General features: G+C 37.2%; 1 protein-coding gene across 3 annotated transcripts in view; it reads left to right on the top strand.

The window, feature by feature from the left end:
- The window catches only part of LOC134824640 (collagen and calcium-binding EGF domain-containing protein 1-like), a 76,626-nt gene that overhangs the window by 36,292 nt on the left and 20,026 nt on the right, over nucleotides 1-20,308 (top strand). For all 3 annotated transcript variants that reach the window (XM_063836601.1, XM_063836604.1, XM_063836602.1), the window contains one exon: nucleotides 9,174-9,253. In XM_063836601.1, coding sequence (XP_063692671.1) covers nucleotides 9,174-9,253 — 80 coding nt within the window. The remainder of the gene's footprint in view (nucleotides 1-9,173; nucleotides 9,254-20,308) is intronic.

Raw genomic sequence — 20,308 nt, 5'->3', positions numbered from 1 at the left:
ATTTTCAACGCTCAATGGCAGCAAGCTTTCTGTGAAATTGAAGATTGCTGAGTGGTAATCTTTCATCTCTACTCAAGAAATCAATGAAATGAACAATACCATTCTTCAATCTCTTGTATGTGTGACATTAGATAGATCAAATAAATAAACCACTGGCACTTGAACATTTTACAATACTCCTGTTTGAATTTATCTCTAATATTCCAATAATAACGCTATTAGATTAACCCCGGTAACACCGACTGCTGGCGTGCAATATAAACTCCTCGAAGCATTACAACACACACTGAATTAGCTACATTTTCACTCAAGTCTCTCATCAGACCTGATCTTGTCGGCAAAACACAATTATCTAGAACAATCCCCGTCTAGGAACATGCTCCGTGCTCAAATAGGTTGAGGGTTAAGTCCATTAATTTTGCACGGTAGATGGTAAATGGCACAGCTTGGGGCATGTAAGAATAGTTATCAGCTCCGATTTACATAATCTTGAGAGGAAAATTTTTCTATGGAACGAAAAATTCAATTTTACGGGGTTAATTTTAATGGGATATATCGAGTGGCGGGGTACTTTAGATATGGGCGGGGTATACAAACTGTTTTTATTTCGTAGTTTCGTTCAAGACCTCATTAAAAACGCAAGAATATTCTAGTATTCGCACAGCTTGTCATTCTCAAGCTGTTCTGACACGTGCTCAGTAATCGGTCTCTGAACATATTGCAACACTTGTAACTGCTCACAAGTCACAACCGTGATGATGCCATTGTAGAGCTGCGAGTGAGCCAATGAGTTTGACTGACTGCAGAAGTCAGACGAACTCTTTAAGGTGGACTAAATTTAAAAAATTCAACAATATCGCTACATGATTTGATATTTTACTATATCATGCACAATCAAAAAATACTAAATTGTTTTTGCATACATTTGCATATACATAATTGTGCGACAACTTTACTTGTTTGAAACTCATATTTAACAGAGATTTGCCAAATCTAGGGTACAATGGTAACTCAGTTTTCCGGCAAATGCGCGATTTCGATAGTCAATATTTTAGCCGATTTAGTCGCTTAGCTAGCTGATAGCTGGCCGATTGTGACTGGCTCTAGTGGTTAACGCCGACATTTCGTGTAATATATTAATTTGAATCAGCAAATTATTTTAACTTGAACACATATTTGATACCTGTGAGATACCTGATACCAAATAATAATCTAACCACCCGTGAAGCAGTACACGGGTGTCAGAGTGTCAGCTGTGTGCTCTACAGTCTACATGAAGGTGAAAAAGACATGTAACGAGTCTTCTCATCAGCTTTTTAGCTAGCTCCTGGTACGTCTGTCGTATGGGTAGTTTCAAGGATTCTGATATTTTCACCTTTCCTCGGCTAGACATTCCTAGACGTTCCAGCCCTTAGAGAGTTAATTCTTCTTTGTAGTTCAGACGCAGTTGAGAAATCTTTTAAGGTCACAAAATGCCTTCAAATTTACCTGGAATTTGTAAGTTTGCGGTAGTTTATTTTTTGTTGTAATTTCAATTTCGGCTCGACGTGGTTTATGTTTGTACTGGAATCGAATGTAAAATAATTATGTATAATATTATTCATGAAAATGAAATTGTACCACATCTGAGGTTGCCTGCGTCGCGTGTGAAATTATGATACAGCCCAAGATACTTCTTTTTGAAAGTTTTTAATCGAAAAAGTTTCAATGGATTTCATCCAATATTAAATATTGCAATACAGAAACTTTTACTTTAGCACTTATTCCTCTATAGCTAATATTTTTACATAATGGCTGAATAATGAATATTTAAGTACTATGTTGACAATTTTAGGATTTTGTCACATGCACATGACAAATTTTAACGTTTTTACAGCTGACTAATTATATTCACTTTTACATGTTAACTCTTCTGCACTATGCCTGGCTCATATCATGCGCTATAGTTGTCACGGCAACCATGTGGTTATTGGTACAGCTCTATAAGTTCCAAAAATATTATAACCACTTACACGTTCAAACGGCTGTGTTTCTAGCTCAAACCGTTTCTGTCTGTTATGGTGCCAAGAAAATTCAATTGTACAGTTTTTAAAATTAAATAGAGTGCCTTACGATGAACTTTTGTTTCTTCATCACAGGTAGTCTGGCTGATTGCCAACTGCCACACGGTGTTATATAAAAAGGATTCTGAGAAACAATGTTCATTGTTCATCTTTACACGGGCAGCACCTTAACTTTTGAGGGTTTCAAGTAGGCAGCACCTTAACTTTTGAGGGTTTCCTTAAGACTTCACCGGCTTACGCACTAGTACGCCAGTTTCCTTGTTCATTGGAATGGTCCTTAATTTTGATAGAATCTTTCTTAAAATCTGCCTAAGTTAATTAAACGGTTTCCCGACTGCCACTGGTATCGGATACTGTCTATCACACTTGACTTTGGTTTCTTACCTTACAATTCAGCACAGGTGTTGTGAAGAGATTCTGGTATTTGCACAGTATATTTAATTATAGGCTCCGTTTCAAATTGTGAACATTCGATTTTAATTTGAGATCAACCTTTCTCTGGTGACATTATTTTGCAGCTCGAAACCTTTGATGAAACATTACTCCTTTATAAACATTACTCCTTTTACATCAACAATGTTTTATTTTGGCACATATTTTCATATTGCTAAAGACTCTCACGTGTAATGATAAAGACTCTCACGTCACTACTTTTGTAGTTTCTCTGTTTATAAACCCAAACTGCTGTACATTAAATGATAATAACTATCAGAATATTAATTTAAGGTCTAAGAGCCGTTATAACTTTGTACTGTACGATAACAAGATAGAGGTTGTCTACACGCAGGCTAGTGTAAAATGTCTTTAACAACATTTTGATTGTGTGTTAAAATTAATCTGTTAATATTATTGCACTTGGCTAACACTCTATATTTGCACGATATTGTAATCTGCTCAAAGATTAAGCCTCATATAAAGATATAAACACTTAAACTCATATTTGTAAGTGACATTATTCTTCTATTAGACCTGTTTATTGCTAGTTAATCACTTTCTTTGAGGACCTCCAACGGCTTCCAATTTATTTCCCCTCCGCCTGATTTGTATTTTACGTTACTTTTTAGCGGTTGCTATGTGTTACAAATTACTGAGATGCGTCTGGGTTTGGGGACTGGGATTATTATGATTAGACTGATTGGTTTGACAACGTCACTGTTTGATTGTTTGTGGTATGCTCACTTTGCACCTCCATTTGGCCCTACGTCAGCTGAAAAAAAGCTTCTACAGCAACTTGTGACGTCATGTTTTTACAAAATAATCAGAAATACTTTGCTCCAATGTGAGCCTAACAGGAGGCCGGAATATTTTATTCACTGCTTCACTGAGCTTACAGCTCCTGAGTCTCTCTTACAAAACCCGTATAATACACGTACACTCACAGAGAAAACCCGTCAATTTGTTGCAACATCCCACCATACCTGAACACTAGACTGTGATAATTGGATAAACAAAAGTGGACGGTATTTTCCAAAATAATCCTCGTTAGTTACTGGCTAATGTTACGTGACTATCAATAAGGCAAGCGTCCTGTAAATAGTGGTTCCAGTGTCCTTCACGTCTTCCCGTCTCCCCGCTGTTTGCTCATCCTAGATCTGGATTGATCTGGAAGAGTAAAACGGTTAATCAGGTTGTGTATAATTTTAACCGGATGACAGGTTGTATTTAACGGTTAACCTGGTTAAAAAGACCGTTAATTGCGCGCTCAGACCGTTAACTTGTTAATCACCGTGTGTAATTCACCACAACAATAGCTTTTTGTACTTTAGGTTCAATCACGTGCTATAGTGCCATATAGTGCGGCTCTAAATTGTTGGATCTCTATGAAGCTGTCCTCTGGGGTTCAAAGTGATCTCATTCTGGAGCATTATTTTCGACGTTAATTGAGATAATTAGTAATTAACCTCCTACTCATCAACTGTTAATTGACTGAAGTATTGATATTGCCCGAGAAGTTGAGTTTTTCCAGCTATCATCTTTACCATCCACTTGTCCCGAGTTCTCGAACTTTCTTTTGTTAACTGCCATTCCATTGTGATCGGAATTCGATTGTGGAATTCCTCAAACAATTACCTCAACCATAGTGGTGGTCATGTGGTTCACTAATTTTTCGCGCTGTAATCCTAAGATTTGATTTATTGTGAACAGTTAGGGAAGTTAACAAAATCTAGGTTAAATCTATTTTCAAACTAAAGCGTTTACTAGATCCTTAACTATATTGAGCCTCGATTAGGCTTTAAATCCTATTTCAATTTATTGAGTTGCAAAAGGGAACAATCCACGATTCAACAACTCGACGTCGCAATGTGCCCCAATTCTGTATATTACGTCACCCCTTCATGGCCTGATAACATGTCTCGTGGAGGGTTTTCTGCTCCACATAATCAAGGGAATTCCTGCATTATCGGGTGCTGAACAGATAGGACGGTTATCGTGTGATCTTACCCTGAACGGAGTTTGTCATTGTGGTGTTGTGGAATTCAGCCAACTGATCCCAACGGTTATTATTTGAGGTCCGGGTAGGATGGTTTGTAGATTACGTTTATTTTCACACCTTATATTAGTTTGGCCAGGAATAATAAATCAAAACACTTAGCTGGTGCATATCAATCGTTAAATGATCTCAATTATTATAATAAGCTGATGAAATAAGTTACGGTACCGGATTCTACTGCCATATCCACTTTTGATAGTAAATTAATGTACAACCAAACAGACTTCACCTCCCCGGTAAAATGTTATATGGTGTAATGGTGTGTCCTCCTGCACCTACAAACTATTTATAGTCACTATAGTAACCCCTGATAACAACACTTGAACACAGAATGTGAGTCGTAAATGATGCTGTTTATAGTGCGGCTGATACTATTCGTCATGAGTAGAATTTATACTTTGTCACTCCTTGACAAATAGTTGAGGATCATGTCACGTGATAATGTCATGTGGTACTGTGTCCTGTGATAGAGCTCTGAAGAAATAATTTAAGACCAGGGCTTTAAACCGTGTCCCAGTAATACTAATAGCGAGCCTTCATCTGACATTATCTCATCCATTTCAGGATGATTTGCTCCCTCGCAAATAACAAAATTCTTGTTAATTGCAGGGTCACACGTCGGATTCCGAAGATGCGATTCCTCCGACAGGCCCACATACGTGAATGGGATGTTATCTATTAATAATCTTAATTCTGATTTAATAACTGTTGATTAAGAGCAGCTAATATGTCGCTACTACTACTACTAATATGTCTCTTTCTCTCGTTGGACCTGTGCTTATTCTCGTAGTATCCTAGTAATACTAGTAGTATATTATCATTTTTATGAGACGTTATACTTATTTGAGCGGTTAATCTTCTGTTAACATCGACAGCTCTTATCTGCAAGCGATTAAGGGATTATCGTTGCAGATCGTCCTAATTTCAAACAATTTAATGACGTACGAACTTTTACAAAAATAGAACACATGGTTGTTTAGATCATAATTTAAATTAAATTTAGCTATTTACCTGACAGTGCCACCCGGAATGCACGAGTCTGTGTAAGATTAGTCCGTTTCGATAACGAAACCCCTTTGATCCTCTGATCCTTCTATCATTACCACGAAAGTGTGAAGTTTAATCACTTATTGTCACAAGTAGCGCTAACAGACAGTACATGTCACACTTTTACATGTAATTTGGGGGTTGTTAACAGGATTTTTTAATGCTGTCATCAGAAGTGGACAAATGGTTTGAAGTTACATCATCATCACATCCGTTAATGACGTCATTGAAAATAATGGAAGGTTCACGAGTGATAAGTTGGTTGGTAAATGAGCAATCGTCATAGGCAGTAGGTACCGGGTTTAATTTCTGTTTTCATTCTAAAGGCTAGTATTGGTTGTTGACGCTTATGTTAAGATTGCAAGATTGCAGGTTTATCTGCGTTCATGGAACTCGATATTGACATTTCTACTTCCAGTTCTACTAATAACAAATTAATTTAGTAAGTATTGGTAGCGCCCGACACCTGGCCCCTAGAGACGACCTGTTACCAACCACCCTCCTCCAATACGTCACCAATACGTCACTAATACGTAACTATCAGGACTACTTCTCTCACTCGTTAACCTTCTCCAGGAAACATTAGCTCCAACCCCAACTTTAGCTACTATATATCAGTACACTGTAACACTAGCTGTCTGTGTTTAAACAGACTCGTAGTATCATCCAGTTAACCGATCTTAGTTACGCTTCCTTGGTTCTTTAGTGGCCGAGTCTAGTCTCCACTTTATTGGAAGACAGCAGGCTTGGTAATATTGTTGTGAGGGTATAGCTAGCGGAGTTTGGAATATTGTGGATTTTGCTGGTTGCGTCTGTAATTTCTTTTTCAGACTAATGATAGTTTTAAACTTTTAGATCATGGACCTGTGGACGGGCGGGATAGAAACATAATAGAATTTATTTAAAGTTAGCTGATTTCAGGGCTAAAAAGAACAGACATCTTTGAAGGACTTGAGTGATTTTACTTAAACCGCATCTTATTGAGATTGGACGGTAGCTATTTGTTTGCAATTTTTTGTATGTCCCCTGTCCGAGGCGGTAAAAACTGATTCTTTCTGCGTTGGAGGGCCGTTTCTTTTCGTTTAAGGCTGATACTGGCTTATGCTTACTGATACCTGGTTTTTATTTAAATAACTATCATCAATTGTACACCGAGTTCGTCTCATTTCCTGTCTGGATGTTACAAAGTGAACCTTCAATCCCCCGACCAGTTTATGTCCGCACAAAACGAAAAGTTTGAGAACTTTTGTTGGTATTTGGATTGTAAAATCTTATAACTGTGTGTTGAAAGATCCGGAGCTGGCGTACTATGTAATTAATTGGGCCGGTTTTAAGTTGGTCTAGGATTAGCTAGTCCCGAAATTTATTCACTTTTTGGTTCCGTTTAAAAATAACATCATTCCTCTAATGCCTGAGCGTGCTTATGTTTAAATTCCCCTCACTTTATTAGTCGTTACTGAAGAATGTAATGCTTTTGGACACGAAGGGAAACACACAACGTAAGGCTTGAAATTTTCGTAAAACTACATCATTAGAGCCTGTAAAAACATTTAACTTTAAGATAAGCACTCTATCAAGTAAAATTCATATATAATCATCATAATTTATTAACTCAAAGTAAAAATTTGCAGGCAAAATTTGATAAGTCAAAATTCGTAGCATGTAAGTAATTATGAACATTCGTTAGTAAAGCTGATAAGCAGTGACTAGCACTACTTATCAAACAAAAATACACTTATCAGTCTTAAAACTGCTGTGTCCCATTACTGTAAATGTACTGAAGAATATATTGTAGTGGCAGTGTTACTGATTCAGGGCCTTGTGATTTTAACATTCAGCGTCTTGTGATTTTAACATTCAGCGTCTTGTGACTGTATATACACATAATTTTATTCTGGCACTCTTTCATTATGTCTAACCATTCATCACAAGTTATATTGTTGAATTTGGGAACAAAACTAGCATTAGGTCATTAATAATTCTAAATATCTCGATATTTTGAAAACATCACGTCCAAACCAAAACTGTCGCTTACATGAAATGAGATATTCGCCTGTTCTTGATAATCACATGGTTTTTCGGAATATTTAAACAAAATATGGGCTTGCCTTCTGGTGGGAGATGACGCACATTTTAAGGTGCCTCCCCTCCAGCATCGTATGATTTCAGAGCAGTGTTTCAGAGGAATTGTCTACTCAGTGATGAACCTGGTGCTGATTGTTCTGTGTCACGTGACAAATGATGTAGTTTGTTTTGGGAGTGATCCGATGGTTTGGCGGCGCCCTTTCCATTTCAGTTACTGTTTCGGTATGAAGTCTCGCCAATTTAAATTAAGGACGTCAAAATAATTAGGTTCGACAGAATTTTACGGTTCCGCGCCCATCAGCTAGCAGGTGGCTGGTTCTATTATTTCAATGGTCTGGATGCCCACCAATGCCTACTTTCTTTTGGGCTCGGCCTGGGCAAATTGGTTTAACTCAAATTATTTTCTAGCTGGTCTTTTTGTTTGCCTCTCGTTGTTGAGTGTTGACCAGATGTTAAAAAGTTAATCGTATTTGTTACTCCGCTTTCTTGTAACCATGAGCTATTTTGGGCGCTGTTAGATTTGCAATTTTCTGCAAAAGCTGAAACACATTTGCCTACGATTTTCAGTTTTTGAGAATAACTCATGAAAATGGATCTCTATAAATATTGATACCATAATATTATCAGAAATACCATTATTTACATGTATATTATTAATTGATGTGGTGTGGGTATACACATAATCAATATTCCAGCAATTTTAAACGGAAAATAACAATAACGCGACCAACTAGAATACTGTAACCAACTAGAAAACTGTAACATTCCACCTCTAGAAATGTAAAAGGACTCCTCTCTCCTCCTCTATCGCTCTGTCCATAAGAAACTCTCTAACCATCCCTCCTCCATCTGACTGCTATGTTAGCATGTTTCGCTAACAAGGGTACAAAAGTATTTCTGAGCGTTCTTCTCTCTACCTTGGTTCTCTGCGGGGTCGCTCTTTGTGTGTGGTTGTTTGTGTTCCAGCCCGGTAGAGTCAGCGCTCAGGCAGGTCAGATACTGGACTTTTGTGGATTTGTTTAAAACTCATTTAACAAGGGTTGGTGTGTCTGCAACAGGACGGTAACCCTCTGTTTTTATTGCAGATCTGTTGAAAACACTCACTGACTGTTTCAAGATATTTCCATACTGTTTCTATAAACTAAAACCCTGTAACCCCTTCAATGTTTCTGTATCGTGTTGTGTTTCGTGATGTGTAACCTAAAAAATCTGGCACACGATGTCATATGTTAATTGATATGCCAATTATTGGTTCGTTTTTCAAATTAAGTTAAATATTGTCCTTGTAGCGTTTGTGTCGCCTTTAATTGTTGATACAATAATTAATGAAATAGTCTCTTTGTTCCCGCAAGGCCCAAATATTGACCTCTTTGCGGCACTTCGCTGGGCGCCTTGTGATCAAAGAATCCATAAAATTTTGCAATCTATGATCTTATATCTGAAAATTAATTGTGTCCTTACTTGTGTTTAATCTGTCCCATTTTCAGATTGTTTGACGTGTGAGAAGTTCAACAATTTATCTTTCCAAGTAGAGGAGTTACAAGGACGTGTTGAGCCCTTCATACAGGTATTTAGTTTTAATTCATCCTATTTTTATTTTGTTCGTTAGTTTTTCTCTGTCTACTTGGTTTAGTATTATAATTTCACATTAAGTTAAATGGTTTGATTTTTTAAACTGCTTGGTGTCACACACACGAGTTATCACAGACTCTTAAGAATTCATTATCCATTAAAGTTAACCTACATTAAATTTTAAAACCCACATCTTTTATTTCCTTTACCGATACGGGCGATACCTACTACAATTCACTTTACAAATTGCATTGATTCACTTTGCATTCTGACACACAATACTCGATCTGCACAACTCTAACTGCAGAGATGTTGTTGCAATTATGTTTCATTTTCGGAATAAAACTGCATCAAAATATCTTTTTCTAGCCATCTCATAACGAATTTAGTTTTAACATTTCTGGTTAGTAGAAACACCATGACTTCGCACTCTAACTGGGGGTGCCCTAACTCACACAATAACAGTAACCAGTAAATTATTGTAGCCTTTAATTTCTTAAATCGCAAATAATTGTTTATAACTATTAAACCAACCTATATCAATTAAATATTTTAAAATAATCTCTAGACTATTTATTAGTCTACAATAATCCCTGAAGTGTACCTCCCAAACTTACTCTACAAAGTCTTCCCATACCCTGCGGAAATGAGGTACTTAATACCAATTAATAAAGCTAATTAGCCAATTAACTGTATGGGAAATAACAATTACTTGCAGCACCTCCTTCTCTCCCTACTTGTTGTATAGTGTATACTTTAGTCTGTACTGTAATTGCACTTGTATTGTATTGGACTGTCTGAAAATAATTCAAATCTACTGGACCAATAAGGTCTATTTATCATTAAAAGTGAGCACTTACGGTTAAGTAAAATTATGTGTTTTTAAGTGGGTATTCACAATAAATCAAAGTTTTTGATAGTTCTCGGACTATCAACTTATCCTATTAAAACGTCACGTAATTTCAGAGGTATCAATAAATAAAGTATCAAATAAAGTATTTACATCAACCTAAATGAAAGTAACACTATAGTGGATACTTGTCATTGCATTTACTGCAAATAACCCGATAAAGGCTACGTATTATTTACTTATCATTGCATTTAGATTTCCTGTTTCGACCGCTTGGCCATCGCGGAATTCAAATTAAACAAACATTTCGTTCATAATGCCGTAATAAAAGAATTTACTACACCTATAGATATATCAAATAGTGTGATAGATGTCCTGTATAAGTAGAAAATTAGGCTCATACTCCTGGTACAGTGTTTATCTAAGACAAAAGTCGAAATTCCTGATAAGAATCGTAATAACCGCAGTTTTCGATCCGGGGTTTATTTTTGACGGATCATCTAAGCAATTATTCAATTATAATGCTGATCGGACATAATGATTAGCTTTTAATAAGGGTAACTCGACGTAATGAAATTAAAGTTACAAATCCTGCACTTTACGCAACTACTCACCGTGAAATACACCCCTCCTCCCCCGTACCTCTCAGGTACGTGTTTGATATCTGCATTAAACATACCAGGGAGGGTAGTCAATAATATATGTAGTCAATAGAAGCAATTTTGCGGCCTTCAGATAAGATTCACGTCGCCAAATTCCAATATAACAACGGGCGATGTCCCAGGAAGTCTAGGAAAGCTTGCCACCTCTCATCTCTACCAGCCGTAAAGCCACCTAGACAATTTTGAGAACTTATGTTGAATTTTGTAACAAATTTCCCAGAAAATAACGAGAAATCGTTTAAATCATGGGACAAGTTTTCCATTATGAAAACTCATAATGAATTATGTGACTAGTTTCCCAATTATTACTGTATGTAAGGCGCCGAGTTGTAGCCTCTAGGACCGTTAATATTAATGATGTACACAATCATGTACTGGCACTGTTACTGGTACTATACAGGACACGACGGAAGCTTCTTTAACAAGAAGTAATAATGGTATTAGTGGTAATAAGAATATACCGAGACAATAGTAGAAAGTGGGGAGATAGTGCACTTAATCCTGGAACTGGATTAACTTGTCTGGGTTTCAGTCAGGTCCGTTAATTGTATTGAATTTACAGCTAACATTCGATCATTGCATCGTGTGCACCAGAACAAGTATTAAATGTCGAATATTCATCATGTATATTAATACAGAATTCGACGTTCTTTTTATTCAATTACATTCTTATTCAATTACATTTCTATTAAATTACAAGTATAACAGCGCAACTAAAGCGCTTGGCGACTTCCGAGATTATATTGAAATGTGATGTGGTTATTATACTCCAGTAGCAGGGAGGTGTTGAGTGTGCACTTCGATGTACAGAGTTTTTTGCTATTGAATCGGGTTAAATAGGTCATTGGTAACTCAAATCACCGAGGGGGGAATTTTGTGTCGCTAGCCCCAACCCTGTGGAGCCACGCCCATATTTCATATCAGGTGCGTATATGGGAAATATGTATCTCAGCTTCTGAAGGTCTTAGAGACTCAAATTTGAGTTTAAAATGACCGCAATGCACATGTTTATATTAGTACTATGAAGGTCATGAAAGCCCAAAATGCTTATTTTTGGAAAAAATTCAGAAAAACCGATTTTCACTTGAGCGTGAGTAAAAAAATCTACTCTAGAAATTTAGTGAAAATCGAGTAAGCAGTTCAGTGTCTACAAGATTTCTAAACACAGGGTCCTCTGTTAGGTCATTCTGAATTAGAATTGATAAAGTAAGCAAATTCTATAAGTAGTTTCAACCCTGTGGAGCCACGCCCATATTTCATATCAGGTGCGTATATGGGAAATATGTATCTCAGCTTCTGAAGGTCTTAGAGACTCAAACTTGAGTTTAAAATGACCGCAATGACCATGTTTATATTAGTACTATGAAGGTCATGAAAGCCCAAAATGCTTATTTTTGGAAAAAATTCAGAAAAACCGATTTTCACTTGAGCGTGAGTAAACAAATCTACTCTAGAAATTTAGTGAAAATCGAGTAAGCAGTTCAGTGTCTACAAGATTTCTAAACACAGGGTCCTCTGTTAGGTCATTCTGAATTAGAATTGATAAAGTAAGCAAATTCTATAAGTAGTTTCAACCCTGTGGAGCCACGCCCATATTTCATATCAGGTGCGTATATGGGAAATATGTATCTCAGCTTCTGAAGGTCTCAGAGACTCAAATTTGAGTTTAAAATGACCGTAATACACATGTTTATATTAGTACTATGAAGGTCATGAAAGCCCAAAATGCTTATTTTTGGAAAAAATTCAGAAAAACTGATTTTCACAAGCAAAAAATCTACTCTAGAAGTTAAGTGAAATCGAGTGTAAAGTTCAGTGTCTACAACGTTTCTAAACATAGGATCCTTTGTAAGATCATTCTGAATCAGAATTGATAAGGTATGCAAATTCTATTAGTAGTTTTAACCCTAGGGTGCAAAACTCCTAAATTACCCCCAGGCGCAAATATATGACTTTTCTATCTCGGCTTCTGAACGTTGTAGGGGCCTCTCTTTGAGCTCAAACTAACTACAATGGCCACATTTATATACCGACTATAAAGCAACATAGGGTCTATATAGCTTAGTTTATAGAAATTCATTAAAAACTGTTTTAACCTTCATGCATCATAAAATAGTAATATGATCAAACATGTACTTAATAATGATATCTCGGGCTAAAAAGATATTTGCAGCACAGTAAAACGTTCAACATAAACACATTAGGATAACATTTATGGAGCAGCACATACCACCTAACTTTAATTTTGGTATAACTGCGAAAATACTCAGTTTCAGAAGGCTGCCTTCAGCTCCCTCTCTGGGGCTCTCTCCAGTACTGCTCGGCTTTTATGGCTAATCAACTTGAATCCAACCTCATGTAGCAGAATCTACTTCTAGCTGCCTTCTGCTAACTCCAGGTCAACTCTACCCAGCTACCACCATACGTTATAATTTTAGATCTTATAACCTCTGATATGAGTGCTACCTCCGCTGCATCCAACAATTTCCAGCTCATTAAGGAAGAGGACATTTTTCTGATGGTTGCTAGATAGGGCAAGAAGTAGTCCACTAACCTAAGCTAAGATTGCTAGAAATAGCAGAAGTTGGAGGAACCTTGGTGGTAGCTAAAGAGATAGTAGCCGAAGTAGGTGAAAACAGCTGGAATTGGTGGTATAGTAGCTGGATAGAGGAAGAGGTAGCATTCATATCAGAGGTTGCTAGAAAGATCTAAAATCATAACGCACTGGTGGTAGCTGGGTAGAGACTAGGGATGATGCATGGAGGTTAAAAAAGTTTTTAATGAATTTCTAAAAACTAAGCTGTATAGACCCTAAGTTGCTTTGTGCTTTATAGTCGGTATATAAATGTGGCCATTGTAGTTAGTTTGAGCTCAAAGAGAGGCCCCTACAACGTTCAGAAGCCGAGATAGAAAAGTCATATATTTGCGCCTGGGGGTAATTTAGGAGTTTTGCACCCTAGGGTTAAAACTACTAATAGAATTTGCATACCTAATCAATTCTGATTCAGAATGATCTTACAAAGGATCCTATGTTTAGAAACGTTGTAGACACTGAACTTTACACTCGATTTCACTTAACTTCTAGAGTAGATTTTTTGCTTGTGAAAATCAGTTTTTCTGAATTTTTTCCAAAAATAAGCATTTTGGGCTTTCATGACCTTCATAGTACTAATATAAACATGGTCATTGCGGTCATTTTAAACTCAAGTTTGAGTCTCTAAGACCTTCAGAAGCTGAGATACATATTTCCCATATACGCACCTGATATGAAATATGGGCGTGGCTCCACAGGGTTGAAACTACTTATAGAATTTGCTTACTTTATCAATTCTAATTCAGAATGACCTAACAGAGGACCCTGTGTTTAGAAATCTTGTAGACACTGAACTGCTTACTCGATTTTCACTAAATTTCTAGAGTAGATTTTTTTACTCACGCTCAAGTGAAAATCGGTTTTTCTGAATTTTTTCCAAAAATAAGCATTTTGGGCTTTCATGACCTTCATAGTACTAATATAAACATGTGCATTGCGGTCATTTTAAACTCAAATTTGAGTCTCTAAGACCTTCAGAAGCTGAGATACATATTTCCCATATACGCACCTGATATGAAATATGGGCGTGGCTCCACAGGGTTGGGGCTAGCGACACAAAATTCCCCCCTCGGTGATTTGAGTTACCAATGACCTATTTAACCCGATTCAATAGCAAAAAACTCTGTACATCGAAGTGCACACTCAACACCTCCCTGCTACTGGAGTATTAGTCCTCCCCAGTAACACCGGATTTATAAATTATATTTATTAGTAAAACACAGCTGGGCCACTTTAATTGAGGTGGAAACTTCCACATATCATTCGCCCACTGCGACCCTTTATTTATCGATGATGATCAGTTTGATCAGCTGCTTGATAGGCTAATCCCGTACGGCGACTTAAGAAAAGTCGGAACTATTTGGGAGCTCTTAATCAAGGCTTCCAGAATTAGAGGGAAAGACATTTCCATATTCCATATTGATATAGTTGTACTTAGCAGGGTTTGTAACACTATATGACCTGGTGTTTTTCGGTATTTTACAAGTGTTAAAATGAGGGCACAGTTAACAGTGCAAGGAGAATGAAGATCCATCCTTTTCTAATGCATCCAAGATAACTCAAAATACTTTACACTCTGGTGAACTGGGAAGAGTTTACACTCTGGTGAACTGAGAAGAGTTTACACTCTGGTGAACTGAGAAGAGTTTACACTCTGGTGAACTGAGAAGAGTTAACAAGTTTGCACAATAATTCATACCCGACAACAAGCAGAAATGTCGTCATGGTTGAAATGGGTTTCCTTTTAAGAATCATGGGTTTGTTAGTTTGTAGCCTGTGTGACTCGTGGGTTTGTGACGTAATCACAGACTCGTTGTCTACACCCAGCAGGATTCTTCGCCAGTTTTCTCCTTAACTTCTCCGTATCTTCTTGAAATCCTGAATGTGAGGGTTCCTGATGGCATGTGATTTTTTAACGTTCATTAAAATATTTTCTGGGTCCTTGTCACAGTTTATGATAAGAGAAAAAGTCATTGCTCCAAATTTCAGTCCATAAATTCATAAAATATATAATAATTTATCAAGTTGGAAAATTCTCATGGGTGAATCGCGATGAAAAAACGGAAATACAATAGAATTACCCTTAGTCTTGATGGGTTGATTAAAAATTACACCTGCAATATTTTTTGCAGTTTTTACGAAGTTTTTTCCTTTCTAGAAAAACTTCGTAAAATTAATAACTCTTCCCCTTTTTAAATATCTCGATTATCGAAACCTTATGACTTTGGTCAACCCACCTCGAGCTCTAAAACCTGCACTATTCTGGCGAGGCCATTATCCGCTTGGAATGATTTTCCGTTAAGCCGAGCATTAGTCAATACTCGGTAAATGTTACTGATTGGCAGTTTTGGATACATATCCGGAAATTCCTTGATCTTTATTCAAGTAATCAGGTCTATTTCAGTACAAATTCGAATTTTATCAACATAAAAATGATGACAGATGTAAGTATCATGATCAGAAACATGAAAAATGTCATGAATGTGACATCGCTAATTTATTGAATATATCGTCCTATTAAACAGAATGACAACAAGTTATCACCAATATTTTTGAATCAAGTATAGAACAGATACTTAGTACGAGGACTCATGACATGCCCTAAACCTGAAGTGTTGATACGTACTCGGAAAGGCGGGCCGTATTCTGGGCTACAATAAGCAGCCTCACCCTGCCTTCCTTGTAGCCCCATGTTTTTCAACAACATAAATACTTTTATGTCACTTGCTCTACCGATCGGTGCAATGAGAACTTTTGCTGCCGTTTTGCGTTTTTAGGCCTTCATGAAGCATGAAAAGTTTGAATTATAAACGGAATTTGAAACTGAGTCCAGTTATGCTGCAGAAATATTGGTCCTATCGGTTGAATTTGTAAGATACGTGGAGTTACAAATTTGTAGTGTGACACAAGGGGACAGTCACATAATTTGTGACAACTGTGACACGCGGATGCAGGGACTGATAATGCAATAACCAGATTACATTACCTATGATACATCACACACTTTGGTAGCATGTAAAAATGGAAAATGAGCAATGACCTGCGGGAATGATCGGATATCTGAATTTCATGTACCGGAACAAAGAGTTCTTGCAGCTGAGAGGGTTTAGTTTGGAGAGAGAGGATAGTTCGGAGGCGGCGATGCTGTTTGCAGTAGTCGACCCTTCGACTAACTTTTAGATGGATCATTCGGCCAAAAGGTGTAGATACCGAGGGATATAATGTATTACTGATCACTTATCATTCTTGTTATGTGTGAACATAATTCTTCATAATGGAGAGATCGTTATTATTGCATGTAGAATGTGTCCGATGTGTACTCAGATCTTTCACAAATGGTGCTAATCAGTTTGGGATACCCAGACAATAGCATACAAAACGTACTGATATTTTTAGGCATTTGGACGCATAATATCAGCATATCAACTTGCCTGGAGATATGTTTTTAGGAGCACATACCAGGAGCAGTTTGTATCCTTCAGGAGCATTACCTAACTTATCTGAAGATCTTAGTTGCACAGATCCTACACAAATTCCATATCTTACACGGTATCTGAAGATCTTAGTTGCACAGATCCTACACAAATCCCATATCTTAGTTGCACAGATCCTACACAAATCCCATATCTTAGTTGCACAGATCCTACACAAATCCCATATCTTACACGGTCCCTCATCAGGATCTTATCAAATTGGTTTCTGAAGGAGTAAGTAGTTTACTTCCCACGACCACTCAATCGTGCTTGTTTACAAATTACACTCCGTATACCCAGTCCCCGGATACTACATATCTCCTCCTCTTGACCAATCAGCGAGCTGCTAGCTTGGTCACGTGATTTAAACAACCAATCAGACGACAGGATGTGTCATCATCGTGTGTGTAACGCCGTGTGTGCAGCTTTTCCTCCGTTCTAGTGAAATGTTTTAATTTGCACCATGAGAAAGTATCATGAGCTTTTAACGAACATCATTTATTTATTTTCCCCACCATATTCTGCATAAATTTTCTACCCCTGACTGCAGTCTAAAATCCATAATCACCGCCCATCTGTCACAAGCTCAATTTATCTGTCATTTAGAGCACATGACAGTTAATAGTGTGCAATTATTAGCTGTCACTAATTAGCTGTCACGCTGTTGTTTTAAATTTAATAGGTCTGTAAAGCCTTGCTTGACAGAACCAGCCACCGTTAATGGTACTTTAATTAGACAACAGTGTCCATATTAAACAGCCGACTGTCAAGTAGACCCTCATTTTGCTGAAATAATCAGACAGTCCATCTACAAATTTAAAAGGATGGTTTCAGGTTCGTACCTTGTACCTACTCACTTATAAAGAATTCTTCTCATTCGAAGCCAAAGTTTCTATTAAATTTCATCGAAAAAATGTCGCGTTAGTATCAGTGAACCAACGTGAAAGATCCTACATCCGATCATAAGTTGTGCTTTTTCATGATTATAATTAAGTTATGGTTTTTTTTAACGTGAAAATATTATTTTTCCTTTTAAAACAAGAATTTATTACGTCTTGTTCACAACGATTGCGTTAAAAAAAAAGCCAGCTTTTAAAAAGACAGGAACTCTGAGTCTTCCTGCTGATCTCGAGTTAATGACCTCCTCAGAAGAAAAAAGTATAAGATCAAAAGTGGGAAGTTTTAAGACCTGCAATTATAAGAATATAAAATTTCTGTCATTTAGTATCTTTGGAACATGTATTTTGTATCTTTAGATGTTTATGTCACCTCTCAAGCAAACGAATGCTGCCAAATTGTCCTGGAATAAGGGCGTCAAAATAAGATATATTTTCCTTCCGGAGTCACTTCACGGCAATTCGCGTGCAAGAAGATCAGACCGGCCCTGGATGTCACACTGGATTCCTCAACCACAAGAGAATTAATATGGAGGTTGGTTATTTGTGTAGCAGTACGAGATACTGGTTGGAGGTGAGCGTGAGAGATTTTAACTCAAGCATGTCCGCCACGTGTGCCATTGTGCGTGTAGCACTGAGAGAGGCTACATCTTGTAAAACAAGCTCAAAAGGGGATCATATTATGTACCTCGTTCATTTGTGATAATGAGATTCCTTAATTGGCTGTACCCATAAACGCCACTACCCAGTACCCCTACAGTAGGGATATCCATCACTCTGACCACAGACGTCCTCAGTCTAATGGATATCAAATCAAGTATCAGATACAAAGTATCTCTTGATAGACGACTGTGAATTGTTTTATTTAATTTTGCTTTATTCTGTGAAGCTGATGTACTTATCCTCTCATCGGCTTGGAGTTTATCTTTAGTCCCGGTTTACTTTATCAGTATGTTGCAGTACAAAATAAGCTCACTTTGGCAATGATATGACGTCTGAAAGAAGAATGAAAGGAAAGGCAAATTCCGTCTCTATGACCGAACATAGTGTTGTTCTTTAATTCCAATTGCCGCCTCTGGAATGCCTCCTCCAGACTTCGAGACTACTGGAATGATCACTTAGAGATAGATATTGTCGAAAATACAGAGGATCCCAATTAAGAGAGTTTGTCTTACGGCTGTCACATACTACACCCTACAGTTATAAAAAAGTATTGAATAAGAACTCCATCTTCCGCGAGCTTGACTATAATGGCTTCGGGGCGTGATTATCAGTCATTCCGAGTGATGAAACTATCCAGTCGTTACTCCTCTAATCAACTTGAATCCCTGCCAAACCTATAGCTTGTCATCCTAATCCTAATCCTACAGTCTCGCTGACCGGCAAGACCGACACTATTCTCAATGCACTAATAATTACCCGAATGATTAAATTTACGAAATCATTTGCCAAAATACGGAGAACTGTATAGCTATATTATACAGGTAGGTGCTGTTGCTAGACAAATTTTAGGCAAATTTTGAACAAATTTTGGACGTAGACAAATTTCTCGTGAACCACTTCTACTTTCTAGCGGACATACGGAGAACATTTTATTGGCTGTCCAGTCCTTAGCATGCTTTACATATTAATTGTTTACCTAACAACTAAGGTACACTTACAATACCTTAAATAGGTTTAATTAGATTATCCCTCAAGTAATATACCGTATTGACCGCACGATGTGGGCGTGGACCATTAAGTTTTGCCCTCAGTGCCCCAATATATTCCAAATTAATCTAATATTGAAGCCAGAAAGTTTTGTACCAGATGAGGGGACTTGTGGCAGATATCTTGTTAACTACTGAGTTGTTCAATTGTCGAGCCTTTATTTTAAGAAAATGCTTTATGTAACGCGCATTAAAGATTTCGGGAAATCGTGCCGTCGCCAAATTCACCAATGGGGGTCTTTTTAACTGTTGAATTAGACCAAAATATCCTGTAATTTTCTAAGTTCTCTAATCTGTTAACAGACGGAAAGTTAAAACAGTAATTTAACAGTTGGTAAATTCGGACGCTTAGCAACGTTCTTTTTTCATGGTAACTTTGGCAAAGGATTTAAAGTAGTGAGAATTTTGAAATGAATTAAATCACCCAATTTCGAACTAATCTTCATATTCGTATGCTATTATTGGCTTCTTATCTCAGTGTTTGAGGAAGTTAAAATCTTGGAATGGAACTTTCGCATAATAATTAACAGCCTATCAATATCATAACAGCAGTAGATGAGCTCAACGCTATTCCTACCTTTGTCATTTTCTATTGCATATGGGACCTGAATTACCAGTTTCGGATTCCTATTCTACAATCTTAAACTCGATTATCAGCGCATTTCGCTTACCTCAGGAAAGGTTCCCAATACAATATGCTCTAAAGGCACTAAATTCGGCCCCGGACTCAATTGGGAAAAATTTACCGGACTCAGTTGGAAAAATTTACTGGACTACCATTGCGTGGGTTGTGGGTTGGATTAATACCTGTAAATCGATTTTAGGGGATTATAATAACTTGTCACCGATGTCTGTGGTCTTTCTTAA

Source organism: Bolinopsis microptera, chromosome 12, assembly GCF_026151205.1.
Source record: "Bolinopsis microptera isolate Bmic1 chromosome 12, MBARI_Bmic_1.0, whole genome shotgun sequence".
NCBI classification, from domain to species: Eukaryota; Metazoa; Ctenophora; class Tentaculata; order Lobata; family Bolinopsidae; genus Bolinopsis; species Bolinopsis microptera.
This window is presented reverse-complemented; position numbering and strand designations above follow the sequence as displayed.